We start from the raw sequence: 20,208 nt of genomic DNA, 5'->3' as shown, positions 1-20,208 counted from the left end.
AACTGCTCCTATATGGAAGGCTTTATATGGATAGGAATGGGATTTATCCAAACGTGTGCAGGATTTTAAGCTAGTTTTTTGTCTAAGCAAGGCTTTGCCTGATTTTAAAACCTGGCTAATTGTTTGTACATGAAAACAGCTTTGAACAACTGAATGCACAAATACTTGTTCTCAAAGATTGGGAAAAATTGAACTGTGTTCAAAGAAATAATTAGAGACATTTAGGAAGCAAAAGACAAAATTAAAAATGTAAACATTGGAAATAAAGACATTTTATTTCTTCCTATAATGGAGGTCGGAGCATTCTGCCTTTTAAACGCTGGATTCCAAACATTTTGCAGTGAGGAAAGTTGAAAGAAAAATGGCTAATTTCCCCTAATATAGGAAATAACACTGTGTTTCTGGGTATTGTGTAAATTGCCAATTATACACAAATGGCTTTATTCTCTCCCTGTTCTGTAGATTGGAGATTCCTAATCTGCTTCTAGATAAGAAATACTAGCCTGTTTTTTTAACTACTGTAACCATCTTGAATAATTAAAACCTGTAATCAATTCAGGCATTCCAGCAGATCTCAGTGCAGAACAGAATTAGACTCCCTCTTGCTAATTTATAATTTAGTTTTATTGGGCTCATACTAACATGTGTTCAACTCTCTTTAAATTTACACTGGCAAATTGTTATATAGCCTACATCCGTCTGGTCATGGAGGCTTTTTTTCATCTGCCCATTTTAGTCAGGAAGATCCTACTCACTATAGTAATAATGAGTACAGTGAGGACAATTGACCAGTGGAATAGCTTGCCCCCAGAAATCATGGGCGCTCCATCACTGGAGATTTTTAAAAAGAGGCTAGATAGTCACTTGTCTGAGATGGTATAGGTTCTCCTATCCTATCCTATCCTATCCTATCCTATCCTATTCTCCTAAAGAGGTAGACTAAACCAGCAGTTCCCAGCCTTTCTGGCTTTACGGACCGGCGGTGTGTGTGTGGGGGGAAAGGGTGTATGAGTGATGGGTAAGCGCATGCAAGCCACTCGCACAAATGGAGCTTCACACGTGCACATGCTCATCAGCCGCTTACACAAGTTGGAGCTGTGCGCAAACTCTTCTGCTGCTTGCACAGCCTGGTTCTGAACAGGCCATGGGGGGGGGGGAAGGACCCCGGGCTAAACCATAATGAACTTAATCAGATTTACTTTTGAGTAGATCTTCAGATGTTAGTATGGTGACCTGAGTATTATAGAAGAGGCCTTCTGATCAAGTACATCTATATCAACCCAGGCTTCTAGTAGTTATGGAAAATGTGCCTTTCCTTTAGAAAAGATAGATGCATATGTTACTTAAAATCAAGTCTGATTTCCAGAGTTGGGCTGTTTGATCATTCTGATCATAGATTTGTTAAATCTATGAGAAAACCATAATATAAACCTGGCTAAAATAGCACATCTTCCTGTTTGTGGGCAGAGAAATTGGTCCATTTTGCTGTTTCCTACTGATATATTGAATGGTGACAGATCTCCAGATTTGAACAGACAGAAGAGAATGTGGGAAAGCTACCACTCAGCCTTAAAAATCAATATGGGGAAAGCATAGGCATCTTGGCAAGCCTAATTTTGTGTTGGAATTTGCAAATTAAAAGAGCACATCAAGAACTCTTGCTGTTTCAAGTCTATCTTTGAGAATGAATTGGTCTTGCATATTTCATGCCACACACAACTTCCAACCTGTAATTATGCAACCTAGCTGCACTGCAATTGAAACATGATGAAAATATCTCATATTTGACAGAAAATCTATTTAAGTTATCTATTGTCTAATCTTTAATACCACTATTCCTGCTTTTCATAGGTTGTGAATGTATGTTATATATATATTTGTTAACTGCTACATAAGACACAGAGCAAAACTCAGGATTTAGCTTGGCAACGACAAATAAGCTAAACATGTATTTCTTGAAAGGTCTTTTATCAACATATTCTAAGACAGTGGTTCTCAACCTGTGGGTCGGGACCCCATTTGGGGTCGAACGACCATTTCACGGGGGTTGCCAAACCACGCTGTCCGCCATTTTTTTCCCTTTTCCCTAGCTGTCCTACTCCCTCTTATTGGTGGCCACACCCACTTGGGGGTCACCACAACATAGGGAACTGTATTATGGGGTCACGGCATTAGAAAGGTTGAGAACTGTTCTAAGAGGTATTAAATGAGATATCGCATCTTCAACTTTTAAAAAAAAATTATTGCAGGAAAGAATTTCTGGCCTTGATGGAGAAATACAGTTCACATAGTAACATAAACTCCAGAAGGAATTCCCCAACGCAGCTCCTAACTGGTAAGGGATTGGTTATGTTTTCATTCTGCAATATAAGAGAACAGTAGAGAAAGCTTCTTGGCCTGATGGCCTCCATTAATATTTCAGGTTGGTAGAGATGCTTTCACGAATTGGAAGGTAGACCTTTAACCCAGATTTTATGGGCTGATGTTTGATGGACAGAAAGGACATCTTAGTTCAATATATATATATATATATATATATATATATCTTTATGAGACTGAACAGTTTAGTAGTAGTGTCATACTGCCCCCTAGGGCTTCATTTGTACATTTCCAAATGTTTGGTGGCTTAAAGAACATATTGAGCCTATAATTCCAAAGTGTGCCATGTAAATAATTAACTATATTCTCAAGAAATTACTGGCTAACACTGTTATGTTATAATTGTGCCACAGTGAGAGGAAAAACACCAGTAAACCAGCTGTTCAGGACCGTTTCAGGCCCCAGAATCTCGTATTGCTCATAGGTTACCATGTCATGTGCCAATTGCAATCAATTAAAGCCTATGCAGAGCCTTGCACTGTATTATAGGAAACAGTTTCTGGCTTAGTGTTTAAAAGGGAGAGAACTTAAATTGTTGCTAACTTCTATTTTGTCAAAATGCTTGCAGGTTTATTTATTGCCCACGTGAATAAAAGATTAGAGTTTGAAGCCTTATATATTGTAAGCGACTGGACAGAGCAGATTGCAATTCATTGTAAAGGATGGTTTTGGGCCTATCAGCTTGTTGTAATTAAATTATATTTGCCCTTTTTCCTTTTTCACAAGGAGCTCATGGTATGTTTTCCTTCACTGTGAAGTGGTGTGTAGGTTGATCTTTATGACTAAATGGTGATTTGAAATGATGTTTCCCCAGCCCTAGTCCAGCAGTCTGTTAAATTATAATTCTCTCTATTTTATTGGGGAACCATTTCTGCCCTTTCTGGTAGGCAGTTTAGTCTAAGAACATTCATAGATGAAAGTACTACTTGTAGGTAATCCTCAACTTACAACTACAATTAGGAACAGAATGTCCATTGCTAAGGAGGGCAGTTGTTAAATGAGCTGCGAACAATTTTACGACCTTTTTGCTGTAGTCATTAAGTGAATCATGCAGCCATTAAGCGAATCCAGCTTCCCCCATTGACTGTGCTTTTTGAAAGCTGGCTGGGAAGGTCACAACGGCCATCACACATGGTCAGGGCCCTGCAATCATTGTAAATACCTGCCAGTTGCCAAACACCAGAATTTTGATCATGTTCATGTGGGGATGCTGCAATGCTCATAAGTGCGAGGACCAGCTGTAAATCACTTTTTTTCAGTGCCTTTGTAACTTTGAACGATCATTGAACAAATGGTTGTAAGTCGAAGACTACCTATAACGAGGAGTCTTAGTTTTAATTTGAATTTACTGCACGGTCAAAAATAGCCCTCTGTATAAATTTAGTTTTCAGCAAGTTCCTCCAATTTGTCCATGCCTGTGTCCATATTTTATGGTATTCTGCATCTTTGCATATGGAGGGTGGGGTGGAATGATGTTTCTAGTCCTTCCAACTGCAGATTTTCCCCTTTCTTCATTCCATTCGCACCCATGTTGAATACGGATGTCTTAAGAGAAAAACAATACATGAGCAGTTGCCTGTGTGAAAGTATCAGCCTTTCTAAGTAATTAGAAATAAATGATGGAAACAAACAAAAGGTTCAGGCAGAAACGGACTGGATAGTGGCATAAGTGGGGGGAGAGGGGAAGGAGTGACAAATTATACAAATGGTTGAGATGGGGGAATATGGTGCTTCACTTTCTTTTAATTGACAGAGTAAGCTTTGTTTTCTTAATTCAACTTTAGCACTTAGACTCCAATTTCTAAATATTTCCATTTAAAAGGTAAGTAATTATGCTTCCAAATTGGGAGAATTAGAGTTGGAGGTTGCTCCTGAGGCTGTAAAACAGGGGTATCCAACCTTGGCAACTTTAAGACCTGTGGACTTCAACTCCCAGAATTCCCCAGCCAGCTATTTATGCTGGCTTGGGAATTCTGGAAGTTGAAGTCCACAGGCTTAAAGTTGCCAAGGTTGGACACCCTTGCTATAAAAGATGTTTGGGGTTATATTTGGCCCTGGAATTGCCAGTCTCTTCCTTTCCTTGATGTCAGGGTACTCACTTAAGATGCTCCTAACAGGACATTGTGACCCTTGGATTGGACCCCATTCTTCACCCCTATTTTAAAATAATAGAAGATTTGTTCAATAGGCATTAATCTTTGTGGTACTGAGCAGTTGATTGCTATAGAAAATTCTCGTTTTGTTTCTGTGACTGTTTTTTTATCTTCCCATAAAAGGTGTTGATATCTTTTTTTCAGGGGCATCTTCAGTGAGTCCTCCATTATTTCATCCAAAGGACACTGTGACAAACCTTCCAGGAAGGCCTGCAGCGGTAACTTCCCTTCAAGCCACAACAAAGTAACTATGCGAAGTTTGTTTTTCATGGAGAATTTGTGGAAAAGACAGGATGCTGGGCTTAAAGCATAGGATCATTATCATTTCCAAAGCCTTCCTTTTAATCTAAGGTTGTGAGCTGTCAATACTGACAGAAGGTCCTCAAAGAGGCATGGGTTTTAATTTTTGTTTTATATGCTTTTTCTCTGCATGGAAAGCTAATTAACTATGAAAAATGTCATAGCCAGGCTCTGCTGCCTTTTTCTGTAGTTTGCTCCCAATTATTTTTCTTAAATGGTCTCGTTTTTTTTTTTTTTTTAAGGAGGCATAGGATCTTGTCATATGTCAGTTGAGAGGCAATCCTTTCCATCCATTCAGCAGAATTGAAGAAGCCTCTTGAATGAGAAGGAAAATGTTGTTAAAGAAAAAAAGCCAAGAAGCTCCAGTTGCCTTTTGGAAAAAGCATCTTTGGGACAACCATGACTTGGATGATTGTGAATCTCCATAGATATCTTTTCATCCAGTACTGTCAGGCTTTTCCTGTGACCTGCTCCAAATCCTTTAAACTTGGGCCCCTGAGGATGCATTCTGGGACTTTCCCAAGGCCTTTCTTCATTTGCTTTTTCCCTTTTTTAAAAATAAGCCAAAAAACCCCCACCCCCTTGTCAATCTCTGAGTAGATTCTGAGGGCTGAGAGGCACCATAGTTTCCAGGCTGGGAACTCCTACCCATAATCCTTTGTAGATGAAGAAAAACTTCCTGTCCCCATTTTTCAAAACCAGGAAAAGAAGTAATGATGTCACTGTTGCTTAGCAACTGTGCTTTTCTTTCATGGGCCCAAGTAAAACTCCCAGCTTTGTTCGGTGGCAAGCAGACACATATCCAGGAGTCCACAGCAAGGCCACCCAGCCTGCACGTTTTGTGTCATAGTTACTGATCCTGGACACATGCATTTCTGAAATTATGAAGCAAAAAACACCCAATAGCAGGAGCCCTACTGGGTTCCAAAGTTAGTATCTGTAGTCATATTGGCCTTCATGACTGTCATGCTGTGGGGACAGCATCTTAATGCAGCCTGGTTGGAAGTGGATGCCTTCCAGCACTCAAATAGAATTGCCCCCATGATCCAGTTTTTTATTTTATTTTTATGTTGCATTTATTATTTTTACAAATATTAATGGCAACAAACATGTTTCATATGCCTTCCTCCTCCTATTTTCCCCACAACAACCTTGTGGGTGGGGTGGGTTGAGGGAGAGTGACTGACCCAAAGTCACCCAGCTGGCTTTCATGGCTAAGGCAGAAGCTGAATTCACAGTCTCCTGCTTTCTAACCTGGGGTCTTTTTTAAAAAAATAAATATTTTATTAGATTTTATAAGTATAACAGGGAAGTGGGGTCAGTAAGGGTATAACAAGGAGTGACAAACAAAAAAGGGTAAACCATTTGTCACTAGGCAAAACTGGCTCTCATCTTTAAATTTAAAGCAACATTATCCAAAAATCTTGTATCCCTGCTCCTGATCCTTAGGTTCCTGGGTCCAAACCTTATTTTTCTCTATTGTCTGTTTCCTAGCTTCTGGTTTACTATCAGGTCTTGTTATGCTTATATTATGAACCACAGTTCATTTTCCTAATGTCTTGGTATGCTATCACTGAATTTACAAAGAAATATATAAAATGCCTCCTTTCCCTGGTCTTGGCTCACCATTAAACTTCAAGTTCTATGCGGATTGATAAAGCTCAGCTTTTAGATGTGTAGAGATCGGCATTGCCACAAGACATTTGCTGCCTGAGGTAAAAAAAAAAAAATGCTGATTTGCCTGATTCCACATTAGGTGTCCCTCAGGCCAAGCATTGAGTCCTGGCAGATGGCAGCATTGTTAGATAGGGTAGGACAGACCAAGTGATTTTGCTCAGGCAACCTCAAGTTCTGTCTGCTCATCTAAGAGAGATGCCTTACAGCCTAGAAACAGGTTGCGTTCTGGTATGGGTTTTGGTTATACAATTGCCTTGTCTGAAACACAGCATATAACAGAGAGGAGGCAATTTTGGATAAATGTCTTTTGATACCTTACTTTCTGTTCTTACCACTTTTTAATCTTTTTTTTTTACCCTCAAATTCCATGAAGCGGGGGGGGGGGGGAGAGAGAAAGCTTCCAGATATAGGAAATTGTAGGACCCAGAGTAAAAAAACTTTTTAAGTTTTTGTTTTTATTTTTTATTTAAAACATGTATATGGTGTATTCATTTGCCACATTCCAAAGACATACAGTAGTAGATTCTTTCCTAGCCCACTGTGAAAAAATATTCTTTACAGAAACAGAATTGTACAAGAGGCCCTACACCAAAGTTTCCATTTTGAACAGGATTCCTTGATTCAACTTTCCTATTCTCAGTTGCATTTTAGAAGGAGGTGGTGGGTTGGGGGAAATGGATCTCCTGTTAAGCATAGCAGGCATCAGAGCACGGCTATGAGAAAAACAAAATATTTTGCTGCAAGGTGTTGTTTGTGTTTGTTCTCAGTTTCCAGTCACTGACCTTTTAAAGCTAACTTTATTTCTTTTTTCTCTAGTGACAGCATATTTCAGATTATCAGTGTTTCCAAGGAAACAGGTCTGGGCCTGCAGATTGTAGGAGGCATCGACAAGAATGAAGGGCCCTTGGTGTATATTCTGGCAGTTATTCCTGGAGGTGACTGTCATAAGGTACAGAAGGCAAAGAAGAGTTGGGGAAGAGGGTTTCTGTCTCTGCTTTTCTCTTTGCAACCCAAGGAGGACACAAGTGCCATTGATTGGTATCTGCCTAAGTCTTACAAATTTTTCAAAATTAAGATGACTCTAAATTAAAGGAGCAACAAACCTATTGCTAGATCCCTCTGAACTTTGCCTTCCTCAAATAAAAATGGGCATAGCTTCATTCTCACTATCCTGGTCAACATCTTGATAACTTTGACAGTATCTTGTGAACACCTTCTGATGTTAGATGTTCTGACGAATATTTGGGACAAGAATATATCAAAGCTGGAGTATAGACTGGGTTGATCTAGGACGGGTCTTCAAACTTAGCCCTTTTATGACTTGTGGAATTCAATTCCCAGAATTCCTCAGCCAGCATGTCTGGCTGAGGAATTCTGGGAGTTGAAGTCCACAAGTCAGAAAAGGACCAAGTTTGAAGATCCCTGATCGAGGAATTGGATCAGTCAGCTGTCAGTACAGAGTCATCTTCAGTGCAAAGATTGCTGTTTGCTTTGATGCTTTTAAGTTTCTTGGTCCATTGCCCTTTATATTTTAAAGTTTCATCCAGTACTTTTAAAAGAGATGCTATTTATCAGTGCTTTGAATTTCCCTTAACTTTGATATTGAGGGCACTGATTTCTCTGTGTCATCTGGATAACATTCAAGCACCTGAAATGTCTTATTAAAATATGGCACAAGTGATAACACTAGGCTGATTTTGTCTGTATTTGAAAGCTAAGCAGGGTCAGCCCTGCATAATTCTTGGATGAGAGATTGTCAGGTAATTTTAGAATTATGGGCTAGACTGGGGAGTTGAAAGACATCAGGAAGAAAGCAGTGACAAAAGCGCTTCCACATTATTGTCAAAATAACTCATGAACTCATTATGAGTCTAACCCAGTGCTTCTCAATTATTTTCTGTCATGCCCCCCTAGGAAGAAGAAAACATTTCGCGCGCCCCCGCGCGACTGTCTATCCAATCGGGTCCTTTGCGTGTGTCACGTGCGTCCAATATGACAGTATTTGCCGAGGTCAAACGAGCCCCCCTTTACGGAGCCTCGCGCCCCCCCTGGGGGGCCCGCCCCACTATTTGAGAAGCACTGTCTAACCGAACTTAAGAGTTTCATTTGACATATGTTTAATTTACACATTATTATATCAAGAATATAGACAGCTGTTGATAAATTAATCCCCATTTTCAAAATTTGCAGATCTCTGCAAGCAGAACTCTGGATTTTTTTTTTTCTCAGTGCATTAAGATAATGATCTTTTCTATCAGTCAGGTTCAGAGTTGGTGCTAGAATTAGGCAACCTAATGTACCCCATATGTTTTGGGCTGAATTTCCTATAATCTATTTTCATGTGTCTTATGGTCTGCAACTTGTATGGTATGTTTAATTTCTTACATTCAAATGGAGAATATGCTATTTGGAATCACTGCCACAAGAGGTCACCATTGTTTCTTGTATCATGCATCATGGGTCCTCCAATTTGGTGCATTCAAGAATTCAGTTGCAGTTCCCAGGCTAGTCAGAAATTCTGGAAGTTGCAGTCCCAACATATCTAGAGAATTGAGAATACTATGTTATTAAAGCAATAGAAAGCTAATCAAAAGGAATCTCAAAGAACCATCCAAATGCAAGGGATCAATAATACTGTAGCTGAAGATATAAATCAACATTTAAGAATGCAACCAATTAGCATCTTACGAACCATAGGAACGCAGAATGTTATTAGAGGAAATAATGTTAAAAATAATAAGGGTGGTTTATTGTAGACATCAGTCTGCATTCAAGAGGTACTTGCATCGTTTTCTGTGAACCTTTCATCCCAAGCATTTCATACTCACAGTCCCACAACTCCTGTTATTCCTTTTTCTAGGTATCTTACTCTTTCCTTTATTTCTTTTGTAACGTTTTATTGCTGCATGTGTACAACATAGAATTGCTTTTAAGACAGAACCCCCAGATTATCAACATAGTACCTTGCTGATATAAAAAAATTCTTCTGGTGTTCCCCTGAGAAATAGCCAGCAGTAAATCAGCCTTCCTCAGTTTGATTTTAACTTCAGATCCCTGACTGAAGGCTGGTGAAAACTTCCTGAATTTATTGATATAAAAGTCAGTACATCGTTCTTGTGTCTTTCTAATCAATTTGTTCACTGAAGTATGTCTGTGGTAGTCATTGACAGCAGAGCTTTTATTCTCATCCCTTTGATAATAAATTAATCAAGTTCAAGGTTGGATTAACTAGTACAGAAACTTATTGTGTATCTGTGGCTTAATTCTGTAAAAAAAAATTAATATCTGTAGTTTAATGTAACTTTAACCCCAGATCTCTCAGAGCTGTTATTCTGGTAAAATTAATAGCAAATCAATTCTCCAAGAGATTGATATTAATTTTCCCTTCAAATGCCCTCCAACTTTTATGAAAAGCCCCTTAGACGTTATTTGTAGGAAGGTCCCCAGCTACGCTAGATAGATTAGAAAGCATGGACAAAGCCTACGCAGAACATTATTCTGAGCTTTAGTGAGTTTCTGATGTCATTTTCTTCTCTAAAGGCACAAAGCAAGAAGCTGGTATCACTTGTGTATCCTTACTTATCCCACACCAGGCCAAATACAGTCTGTCTGCTTCTTATTCAACAGAAACTAACAGTATTTTGGATGTCTGGTATTGAATAAGAGTATTGCTTCCTATTAATTCAGTAGACAAAACAACTCATTCTAAAAGAATAAAACCTACTGTGGGGTACATATTTTTTCAGAAACATGTGCAATATGGAAGATTTCCTCGAACACCTTTCCACAAGTCCCCTTCCGTGCCAGAGAAAGATGAGAGTTATTTCTCCCATCTTTTATTTGAGTGGAGAATACACTTCAGGGGGGAGTAAAGTAAGGAGTTTATGTTTGTTCTCTTTTAGGAGTAATCAAGCATACTGCAGAATTAATGCATTCAGATCAGTAGAAGGGAGGCTCCGTTACATCCTTTAGGGGAAAATATAATTTTGCTATCGTTCTGTTTTCCTACATATGTTAGTTTATATATTGTAACACAGCTAAGTCTTCGGAGGGGGCAACGGGCTTATTTGGACAAGTCCCATTTGCTCAGAGATGAAACACAATAGTAGTTTCATTATATGAATTGCTTTTCAAAAACATATTTGCTACTTTACTTCCAGAGAGCATGTTATATTATTTATTAGAATTTTACCCCATCTTTATAGTATTACTTTAATAATAGGAGTCCCTGACCCTTGGGCTGCGGCCCCCATTGGGAACTGGGTCACCAAAGCAGTGGGTGAGCGCACAAAGCTTCATTTGCATATGCACTGGATTTAGGGTCTGTGTGCAAAACCTACCCCACCCCCAAAGCCACTCCCACCATTCCATGGAACCAAAAAGATTGGGGAATCCCTGCTTTATAAGTAACTTAAAGTGGTAAATATACACAATACGCTTTCCTATCTCCTATTTTCCCTGCAACAACAAGCCTGTGGGATGGGGTGGGGATGAAAGTAATCTTTAGCTTTCATGCCTAAGGTAGAATTAGAACTCAGTCTCCTGGTTTCCAGGCCACCACTTTAACTTCTAACCACACTGGCTCACTCTCTTTTTTACATGGCTTGCTGTTGAGTTCTCCTTGCCATTGTTTATTGGGAAGACCTACCCAGGGCAATGAGTTAAAAGAGAATGCTTTGGGAATGTGAGATGGAACAGAGAAAAATATTAAAAACTGGCTGTTAAGGCAGCATCAGTTGTATTTAGCAGCCCTCCCCTGCCCCTTCACTTTTCTTCAGCCTGACTGGCAACTTAGTTTCCCTTCGCAGTTAATAGATTTACAGAGGTTTTCATTAAGCTGTGTGAACTGATGGTAAAAACCAGCGTGAAATCCTCTCATTATTCTTGTTAGGATGGTCGATTGAGACCTGGTGACCAGCTTGTATCTGTTGATGGGGAATCATTGATTGGAATCAACTACGAAGAGGCAAGAAATCTAATCAACCGAACACAGCCAAGGTAACCATTTGTTATAAAACCAAGCATCTGAACCTTCATTTTCAAATTATATTTATGTATTTAGCATTTAAAAATGTCAAAAAAGAGTTTTGGACAGTGCTTTTGAAAATGTGTGTGTTTGTGTGTGTGTGATAGTTTTGTAACCATAGGAAATTAAAGTATATGAGTGGGTTTCGTTGGGGTCTTCATTGAATTGTGCAGAACTTACTTTGATCCTACCACATGAGTTGTTCTAGTTTTTCTAAACACTGTGCCCAAGTCACAGAACGTTTAAAAAAATTAAGGTCTTCACAACTAAACTACAGGTAGTCCTCAAATTACGACTATAACAGAGCCCAGAATTTACGTTAACTGTGAGAAATTTGTTAAGTGAGTTTTGCCCCATTTTACAACTCTTCTGGCCACAGTCATTAAATGAATCATTGCAGCTGTTAAGTTAGTAACCCGGTTGTTAAGTGAATCTGGCTTCCTCATTGACTTTGCTTGTCAGAAGGTCGCAAAAGGGGATCCCGGGACCTTGGGACACAGCCACGGTTATAAATGTGACTCAGTTGCCCAAGCATCTAAATTTTGATCACGGGACCATGGGGATGCTGTAACGGTCATAAGTGTGAAAAATGGTCATGTTGTTTTTTGCATTGCTGTTGTAACTTCGAATGGTCACTAAATGAACTGTTGTAAGTCAAGGACTACCCATACTCGCCTCTCATATCAAAAGCCAGTAAAAAACAATGTAATACATTTTAATCTTCCTGAATTTGCTTTCTGAATGGCTAGAAAGCAACAACAAATCTTTATTACTTGGATATGTAATGTGCATGATACCAGTTTACCACCTTTTTCGTTCATTTAGATCAAATACCTCTTGGGAGATAACTTTCATTCGACATGATTCTAGTCCTGATGAAGTGGAAAATATGCATGCATTCTCCAGTCTACTAAGTTCAGAGAGGTGTGGACTACAGAATGATCTACCCAGTCCAACATCGTCTTCTAATGAGAATGTTGCTGCCGAGAAGTCTGTCCTTAACATGGCAAGTTTAATTTGTCAGATTTTTGCTTTCCTTAAAAAGTTGCTCTGTTTTAAGTGAATAATTTTACCGAAGCAGCACTTAATAGATCCTGGCTGATCTCAAAAACCTGAGCACGGAGACTCAGTACTTTAATGAGAATTCATTAGTAAACAAGGCTATAAACTAATCAAGGAACAATAATTTTAAAAAATCTTGGAGGATGGCAGTGCCAAGCAATCTGCTCAGCTATACCCATGGAGTCACCAGGAGCTGACTTCGTTTCAAAGAGAACTTTACAGTTTAATTTTGCAAAATACCACAACCTACTGTAATAAAAAAATAATACCTAAAATCATATTTCTTGCAGTGTTGTTTATGTATTGACTATTTTTATGAATTTAGAAGGGATTATTGTCTTCTGCCAGTGCATACCCAAATATTTCCAAATATATAGTAATAATGAGCATGTGTTTGCATAAGACCAGCCATGCTGACTCAGGAATTCTGGGAGTTGAAGTCCACAAGTCATAAAAGAGACAAGGTCACCTACCCCTGCATAAGACAATTCCTTGGCAAGACTTTAAAGACAATTCTTTTTGGGTTTCCCGGGCGAGCATGTGAGCACACGAATCTGCATTTGCGCATGTGACACACATGCAAAACTATCCCCTCCACCCACCATTTGGGAACTGGGCCGCGCAAGCATTAGGTGAGTGCCCGAAACCATCCCCTCCCCCCGCTGCTACCAATCCACAAAGCCAGAAAGGTTGGGGACCGCTGTTCTAGATAGAAGCCATTTTTTTTTCCAATTATTTTTAAATGTATGCCATTCGATTCCCAATGACCATTTTATCGCTAATAGTTAATTGGGGGAAAAAAAGGGTAACCAAGTTTGGACTTCCTTTAAAATTTTATGAATGAGGCATAACTCTTATATAAGAAGTGGTTTATTTGCAAACATCCACTGTTTATTGATTTTCTATCTGCTTTCCAGCACTTTTAAGGCAATTTGCAATTTAAAATTATGCTTGCTAAAATAATCATGTATACCTTCTGCAAAGAAGAAACAAGAAAAACAGAAATTAAGTAATCAAAGAGAAATTAAAGTAGTTAAGAGCAAGCTCTTCATGCTTATTGTTGCCTGGACTGGGGGTCATGTTTAGTTTCATCCGATCGCTACTTCTGTAGTGCTCTTTTTTTCCTTATGCATAAAGCTTTCAATGTAAAGAAATCCTATACGTGGCCAGTGCTATTGCTGAGGTGACTATGACTATCAAATGCCTAATGAGCTGGGTAAATTATATATCTTTACCTTAAAGCATCTGATTGTCTGCTAATTAGTATTACCACAAATACTTTCTTTGAACTCCTGGCTTGTACATGGCACAACTCACAGAAATAACTTGTTCTAGTTGGCTTGGCTCTCTCCAACCTTATGCCCTCTGTATATGTTGCCTTTCAGCTCCCAGCAGGCATGATTTTTTTTATCATATTTCTTGCATATTACATGGGCATATCACAGGGCACCAACTGGAGAAGACTGCTTTGGATGAACAAAGCAGCAGCCTGAATTTTTCTGCACAAAGTGGGTTCATGTTTATCCACTTTAATTTGCTTTATGAAAAAAAATAAATCTCTGAAAAACATCACTTTGAGGAAAAATCATTTTCATTTATTCTTAAGCTAGAGCAGACATGTCAAACTCGCAACGTCACGTGATGTCGTGCAACATATCAGGATGGTTTGCCATTGCCGGCAAGGGGGTGGGCGCAGCTTCCGGATAACGCGTCCGGCCCGTGGGCCGGCAGTTTGACACCCCTGAGCTAGAGGAAGCAGCCTTAGTCTGAGAGGATAATTGGTATTCAGAATAATTGATTGTCTATATCTGCTTTTAAATTAGATGGCCCTTCTCCTCTAGATGTTTGCAGAAGAAATATTTTTAAATAGTCTAAGGGGGAGTATATGTCCTAGGAGACCTGAGCTGGTTGCTCCATTATCAGCATACTTTCTTTATGGAGAAACATATCTATGAATAGAATATGACTGCATCAAGGCCTCCTGGAAAAAAAGTAGCGCAGAAAAATCATGCTTCTCTTTGAGATAAAAACTCAACTCAAAGCATGCTGCATTCCTCAGAGAAATGTCAATAGCCAGAATAATGTGGTTATGCAAAACTTTCAAAAAAGAGTCTTTGCAAGACCAGGTTCTTACACAAAACAACCCTTTTTCAAATTATAAAATAGTTGCATCAACCATATGATTCATGTGACTACTTCAGAAATGGTTCCTACAACTGGGCATAGCCATTTTGGTTCATGATTTTGCCCAGACCTAGAGAATAATGTTTTGTTCCACTGAGTGGCTGATTTTGAGTTTTGTATTTCTTTTTGGTACTGACTGAGAAGGGCCTTGCCCTAAATTAGACTAGAATTCCAATTAGAATCCAAAATCCAGGAATTGAGCCCAATTGAATTGTTGGAATCTACGCATATGATTGTACAATAATAATAATAATAATAATAATAATAATAATAATAATATGATCTGAAGCTGTATGGAAAAACATCATCTGAAATAGAATCGCTGCTCAACACTGTCCGTATATATAGCCAAGATATTGTAATGGAGTTTGGCTTGGACAAATGTGCCACACTTACTATCAAACAAGGAAAAATAGTGAAAACTGAAGGAATCAAGATGCCCCACGAAAAAAACATTAAGAGTCTGGATGAGGAAGAATACTACAAATACTTGGGTATCCTTCAAGCTGACAACATAAAGCACACTGAAGTCAAGAAAAAGATTAGAGGTGAATACATCAAGAGAGTGAAGAAGATCTTAAAATCCAAACTCAATGGAGGAAATACCATAAAGGCAATCAACACCTGGGCAATCCCAGTCATTAGATACACAGCTGGAATAGTGGGCTGGACTCAAGCAGAACTAAAAGCAATGGATAGGCAGACCAGAAAAATAATGACAATGAATCACGCCCTTCATCCACGCAGTGACATTGATCGACTTTATCTACCAAGGCAAATAGGTGGGCGTGGAATGCTACAAGTACATCAGATGGTTGAAGAAGAAAAAATGGCTTTGGAAGAATATCTGAAGAACAATGATGAAGATGCACTGAAATTAGTATATCAGGAAGGCTTACTAACTACTGGAGAGACCAAACTGGCCTACAAGAAAGACCAAAGGAAGAACAGAATAGAGGCATGGGAAGACAAAGCACTACATGGCAAATACATTAAAAAAATAGCTGTGAAAGCAGATAATAATAAAACCTGGCAATGGCTAAGAGCAGGAAAATTGAAGAAAGAGACCGAGGGATTAATTCTGGCTGCACAAGACCAAGCCTTAAGGACAAAGGCATACAAAGTCAAAATTGAGAAGACAGCAACAGACAGTAAGTGCCGCCTATGCAAAGAAGCTGGAGAAACAGTGGACCACTTGGTAAGCTGTTGCAAGAAGATCGCACAGACTGGTTACAAGCAGCGGCATGACAAAGTAGCAACAATGGTGCATTGGAAGATCTGCAAAAAATATCATTTGCCTGTAAGCAAAAACTGGTGGGATCATAAAATAGAGAAAGTAATAGAAAATGATAAAATTAAACTGCTCTGGGACTTCAGAATTCAAAAAGACAAGCACCTGCAACATAACACCCCAGACTTAACAATTGTCGATAAGAAAGACAAAAAAGTCTGGATAGTGGACGTGGCAGTGCCTGGAGATAGCAGAATAGAAGAGAAAGAACTGGAGAAGATAACAAAATACAAAGACCTACACATAGAAATAGAAAGATTGTGGCAAAAGCAAGCAAGGGTAGTACCAATAGTAATAGGCGCCTTGGGTGCAATCCCAAAACAACTGGAGCACCACTTGAACACCATTGGCATTGACAAATTCGCTATTAGTCAATTGCAAAAGGCAGCCTTATTAGGAACTGCTTCCATCCTGCGACGATATCTGTAATACCATCAAACATACACATCTGCCTATCCCAGGTCCTGGGTAAGGACTCGATAGGTAGACAAAATGCCAAATCCAGTCTGAACATCTGGCTGACTGTGCGATGATCGATAATAATAATAATAATAATAATACATAAAAATAAAAATTGGAAGGGGCCTTGGAGGTCATCTAGTCCAACCCCCCGCTCAGGCAAGAAACCCTATACTAGACATGTAAACTCACAACATCACATGATGTGTGACATATCAGGACTATTTTGCCATTGCTGGCAATGGGGTGGACACGGCTTTCTCACAGGCCGGCAGTTTGACACCCGGCGGTGTCTGCCCAATCTCTTCTTAAAAACTTCCAGTGTTGGAGCATTCACAGCTTTTGGAGGCAGGTTGTTCCACTGGTTAATTGTTCTCACTGTCAGGAAGTTTCTCCTTAGTTCTAGGTTGCTTCTCTCCTTGATCAATTTCCATCCATTGCTTCTTGTCCTGCCTTCAGGTGCTTTGGAGAATAGCTTGACTCCCTCTTCTTTGTGGCAGCCCCTGAGATATTGGAACACTGCTATTATGTCACCCCTCATCCTTCTCTTCACTAAACTAGACATAGCCAATTCCAACAACCTTTCTTTATAGGTCCCCAAATCATCTTTGTTGATTAAATAAAAATTTGTATAAATAATGTAGAACACAGTATTTATTTTTAATGGCATTAATAATTTCTAGCTTGTAGACTTCCGGTTCCGGTTCACGGCGTCACTAGTCGCACGGAGAGACTTCTCTCCTCGTCGGCTAGCTTTCCCTCTGTCGGTGGACCCTTATACGGGTCCAAAGTCGCCCTGGAGGGTGCGACTTCCATCGAGGAGGCTGCTGTCCAGCTGTAGAGGAGCGGAAGCTCCTCCAGCTGTCCGAGGGCTGACGGAGAAGAAGATCGGTCAGTAAAATGGCCGATCGCCCTGCTGCTTCAGACCGAAAGTCAGACAACATCTAAGTTTTGAGTGCCCCCGTGGTGAATCCAGGTGAGAATTGTTTCTTGTAACTCTCTCTTTTTTACTTTTTTTGTTTGGGTACCTGTAAGAGCTTTTGGAATTATTTCCCTGGCTTGGACAGGCGGCTTTTGCTTTTTTGGGGAAGAAAGGCGTTTTATAAATACTGAAAAAGACTATATTTTAATTTGATATATATTTTATTTGGCTATGAAAAAGGAAAAAAGACGGAAAAGATTTTCTCTCTCCTCTCCTCTCTTTTTAAGAACTGTATTATTTATATATATATATATATATATATATATATATATATATATATATATATATATATATATATATGTAGGTCTTTGGTTGTTCGGGATTTCTCCCGCGTAAAATTGGAAGCTTCGAGCTGAAAGCACCAGCCTGAAGATGACGAATGGGACTTCGTCGAAACGTCGCCAAGACACTTCCAATTTTACGTGGGAGAAAACCCGAACAACCAAAGACCTACATATATATATATATATATATATATATATATATATATATATATATATATATATATATATATATATATATTACTTCAAAAGATAGAAAAAAGGAATTGATTTTTGGAAAAGACTTTTTTTAACTCACTGAGGGCATCTAGTGGCCAAAGTCTAATACTGCATCTTCTGCTTATTTTCCTACTGAATTTCAAAATACTTTTGAGGGAAAGATAAGCTGTGCAGCTGTGGAAGCTGTGGGGGTGGATATTGTTTGCATTTAATATAGCCTCCACAAAAAAGAAAAAGAGATTTTCTTTTAAGCATTTGTATTAAAATGGAGAAACCTCAGCCACAATTGAACTGTGCACTTATATTGGAAAAGATTTATGAGGCCACTGCAGAAATATGTGCTACACTTAAACACTGTACTTTAGAATCAAGATCCAAAGACTCTACTACATTTGTTCAAACTGATGTTCAGATTACAACTGACTATGGTATAAATCAAAATGTACCAGAAGAGGAATCTACATAGATAGAAGAGGAACTTATTTCATCCGACAACCCTCTCTTCAGCAACTTAGAGAATCAGAAGAAGCAAAGACTAAGATCTCAAACTACAAAGCAACGACACTGCAAGGAGAAGAGAAAAAGACGTTTACTGCAGAGGAAGGGATTTATATGTCTTCAAAGATTTCTACAAGCAACAAGGATGGATTTATTGGTTGAAAGGGAAAAAAGACATTTACTGCAGAGGAAGGGATTTATATTTTCTCAAAGATTACTACAAGCAACAAGAATGGATTTATTGGTTGAAAGGGAAGCACTTTTATGGAAGCCTAAGTGGCATAGAAAAAAAACCCAGAATTAGACTGAAAAAGAAAGTTAAAACTGTTTAATGGATTAAAAGGCAATGCTGTTTTATGGATTGTTTTAAGGATAATGATTTAGAGTGAGAAGTAAGAAAAATTCAATTATATACATGAGTGTTTAAATTAGTTAGATGATTTTTTTTTGCTTTATGGAAATTTGCTTGGTACAGAAATATGAAAGTTAAAATTGGAAAAAACAAAAACAAAAAAGAACCTTGTCTTTATGGATTGTATTAAGGATAAAAAATATATAATCATATACATATATATGTATATATGTATGTATGTATGTTCTGGAATTAAAAAAATGTTCAGTTATGAGAATGGAATTTTGAAGTGTTTAAATTGATTAGGTGATTTTTGTGTATAACAATATGATCTGATAAGGTATGATAATTAATTGGATGGAATTTGAAGTTAGTATAATGAATTGAAAGGAATTAAGGTTTAACTTTTTTTTCTTAAGTTAGTTATTATTGGAAGAAGAAATGAATGAGATTGGTGACAAAAAGAGGAATGAGAGAGATTAAGAACTTTAACATATCTGGTATATTTGAAGTAATAATTTGTTGATGTAAAACAATATTTGATTATGGTAATTGTAAATTGATAAAGTTTTAAAACAGGTTGAGTAATAATAGAAATTTAAGCTAGAAATGGAATATATTAAATTTATTATGTTATCTGTGGAAAATAGAGAGATGACAGTGAAAGTATTAAGTTGAGCGATTTATCTATGTTTTTTACTTTGGAATGTTTGTTTACCCAAACACCACGGTGTGTCTTAAGTACTTTTTATTAAAATTAAAAAAACCAATAAAATATTTTTTTTTAAAAAAAAATAACAATTTCTAGCTTGTTAAGAAATTTCATGAAACAATGAAATTCTGGGTGCTACAAGTTTACTTTGAAATGAGTTCATCTGGCAAGTTGTAGCTTATTTAATGTTGAGTTCTATATCAATATATTTACCGGGGGGGGGGGCAATGAAGTATACTCAGTGCTGTTTTGGATCACTGGTACTCAAACATATCGCTTGCGCATTCTCTGGGTGAAACAACCAAGATAAAAATTATACAAACTAGCTCAGATTCAAAAAGCAATAGAACAGTCAGTATCATACAGTAAATTGATTGAAAATGTTTTTCAACATAGAATCTGACAGGTCGATGTGTTCTTTAACTAGCGTCCCTCAGTGAAAACTACCATGTTATAAATCCTGAGGTACGGTACTTACGCTTGCTCCTATGTCTAATGGAACACATCTCTCTTTTTTTGTGGTTCTTGATTTGATTGACTTGATTATCGCTGATTGGCGCAGGCTTCTGATATAGTTGTTTGTAGTTTGCTCTACACTTAACTCTGCTCCTTTGGGGCCACATCATAACTTTA

General features: G+C 38.3%; 1 protein-coding gene across 9 annotated transcripts in view; it reads left to right on the top strand.

The window, feature by feature from the left end:
• The window catches only part of STXBP4 (syntaxin binding protein 4), a 115,231-nt gene that overhangs the window by 10,738 nt on the left and 84,285 nt on the right, over positions 1 to 20,208 (top strand). For all 9 annotated transcript variants that reach the window (XM_039349514.1, XM_039349511.1, XM_039349517.1 and 6 more), the window contains 5 exons: positions 2,250 to 2,335; positions 4,677 to 4,776; positions 7,326 to 7,458; positions 11,401 to 11,507; positions 12,361 to 12,541. In XM_039349514.1, coding sequence (XP_039205448.1) covers positions 2,250 to 2,335; positions 4,677 to 4,776; positions 7,326 to 7,458; positions 11,401 to 11,507; positions 12,361 to 12,541 — 607 coding nt within the window. The remainder of the gene's footprint in view (positions 1 to 2,249; positions 2,336 to 4,676; positions 4,777 to 7,325; positions 7,459 to 11,400; positions 11,508 to 12,360; positions 12,542 to 20,208) is intronic.

Source organism: Crotalus tigris, unplaced genomic scaffold, assembly GCF_016545835.1.
Source record: "Crotalus tigris isolate CLP2741 ecotype Arizona unplaced genomic scaffold, ASM1654583v1 scf7180000018282.538533, whole genome shotgun sequence".
Classification (NCBI taxonomy): Eukaryota; Metazoa; Chordata; class Lepidosauria; order Squamata; family Viperidae; genus Crotalus; species Crotalus tigris.
Note: the sequence above shows the minus strand (reverse complement) of the source record. Positions and strands in the feature narration are given on the sequence as shown.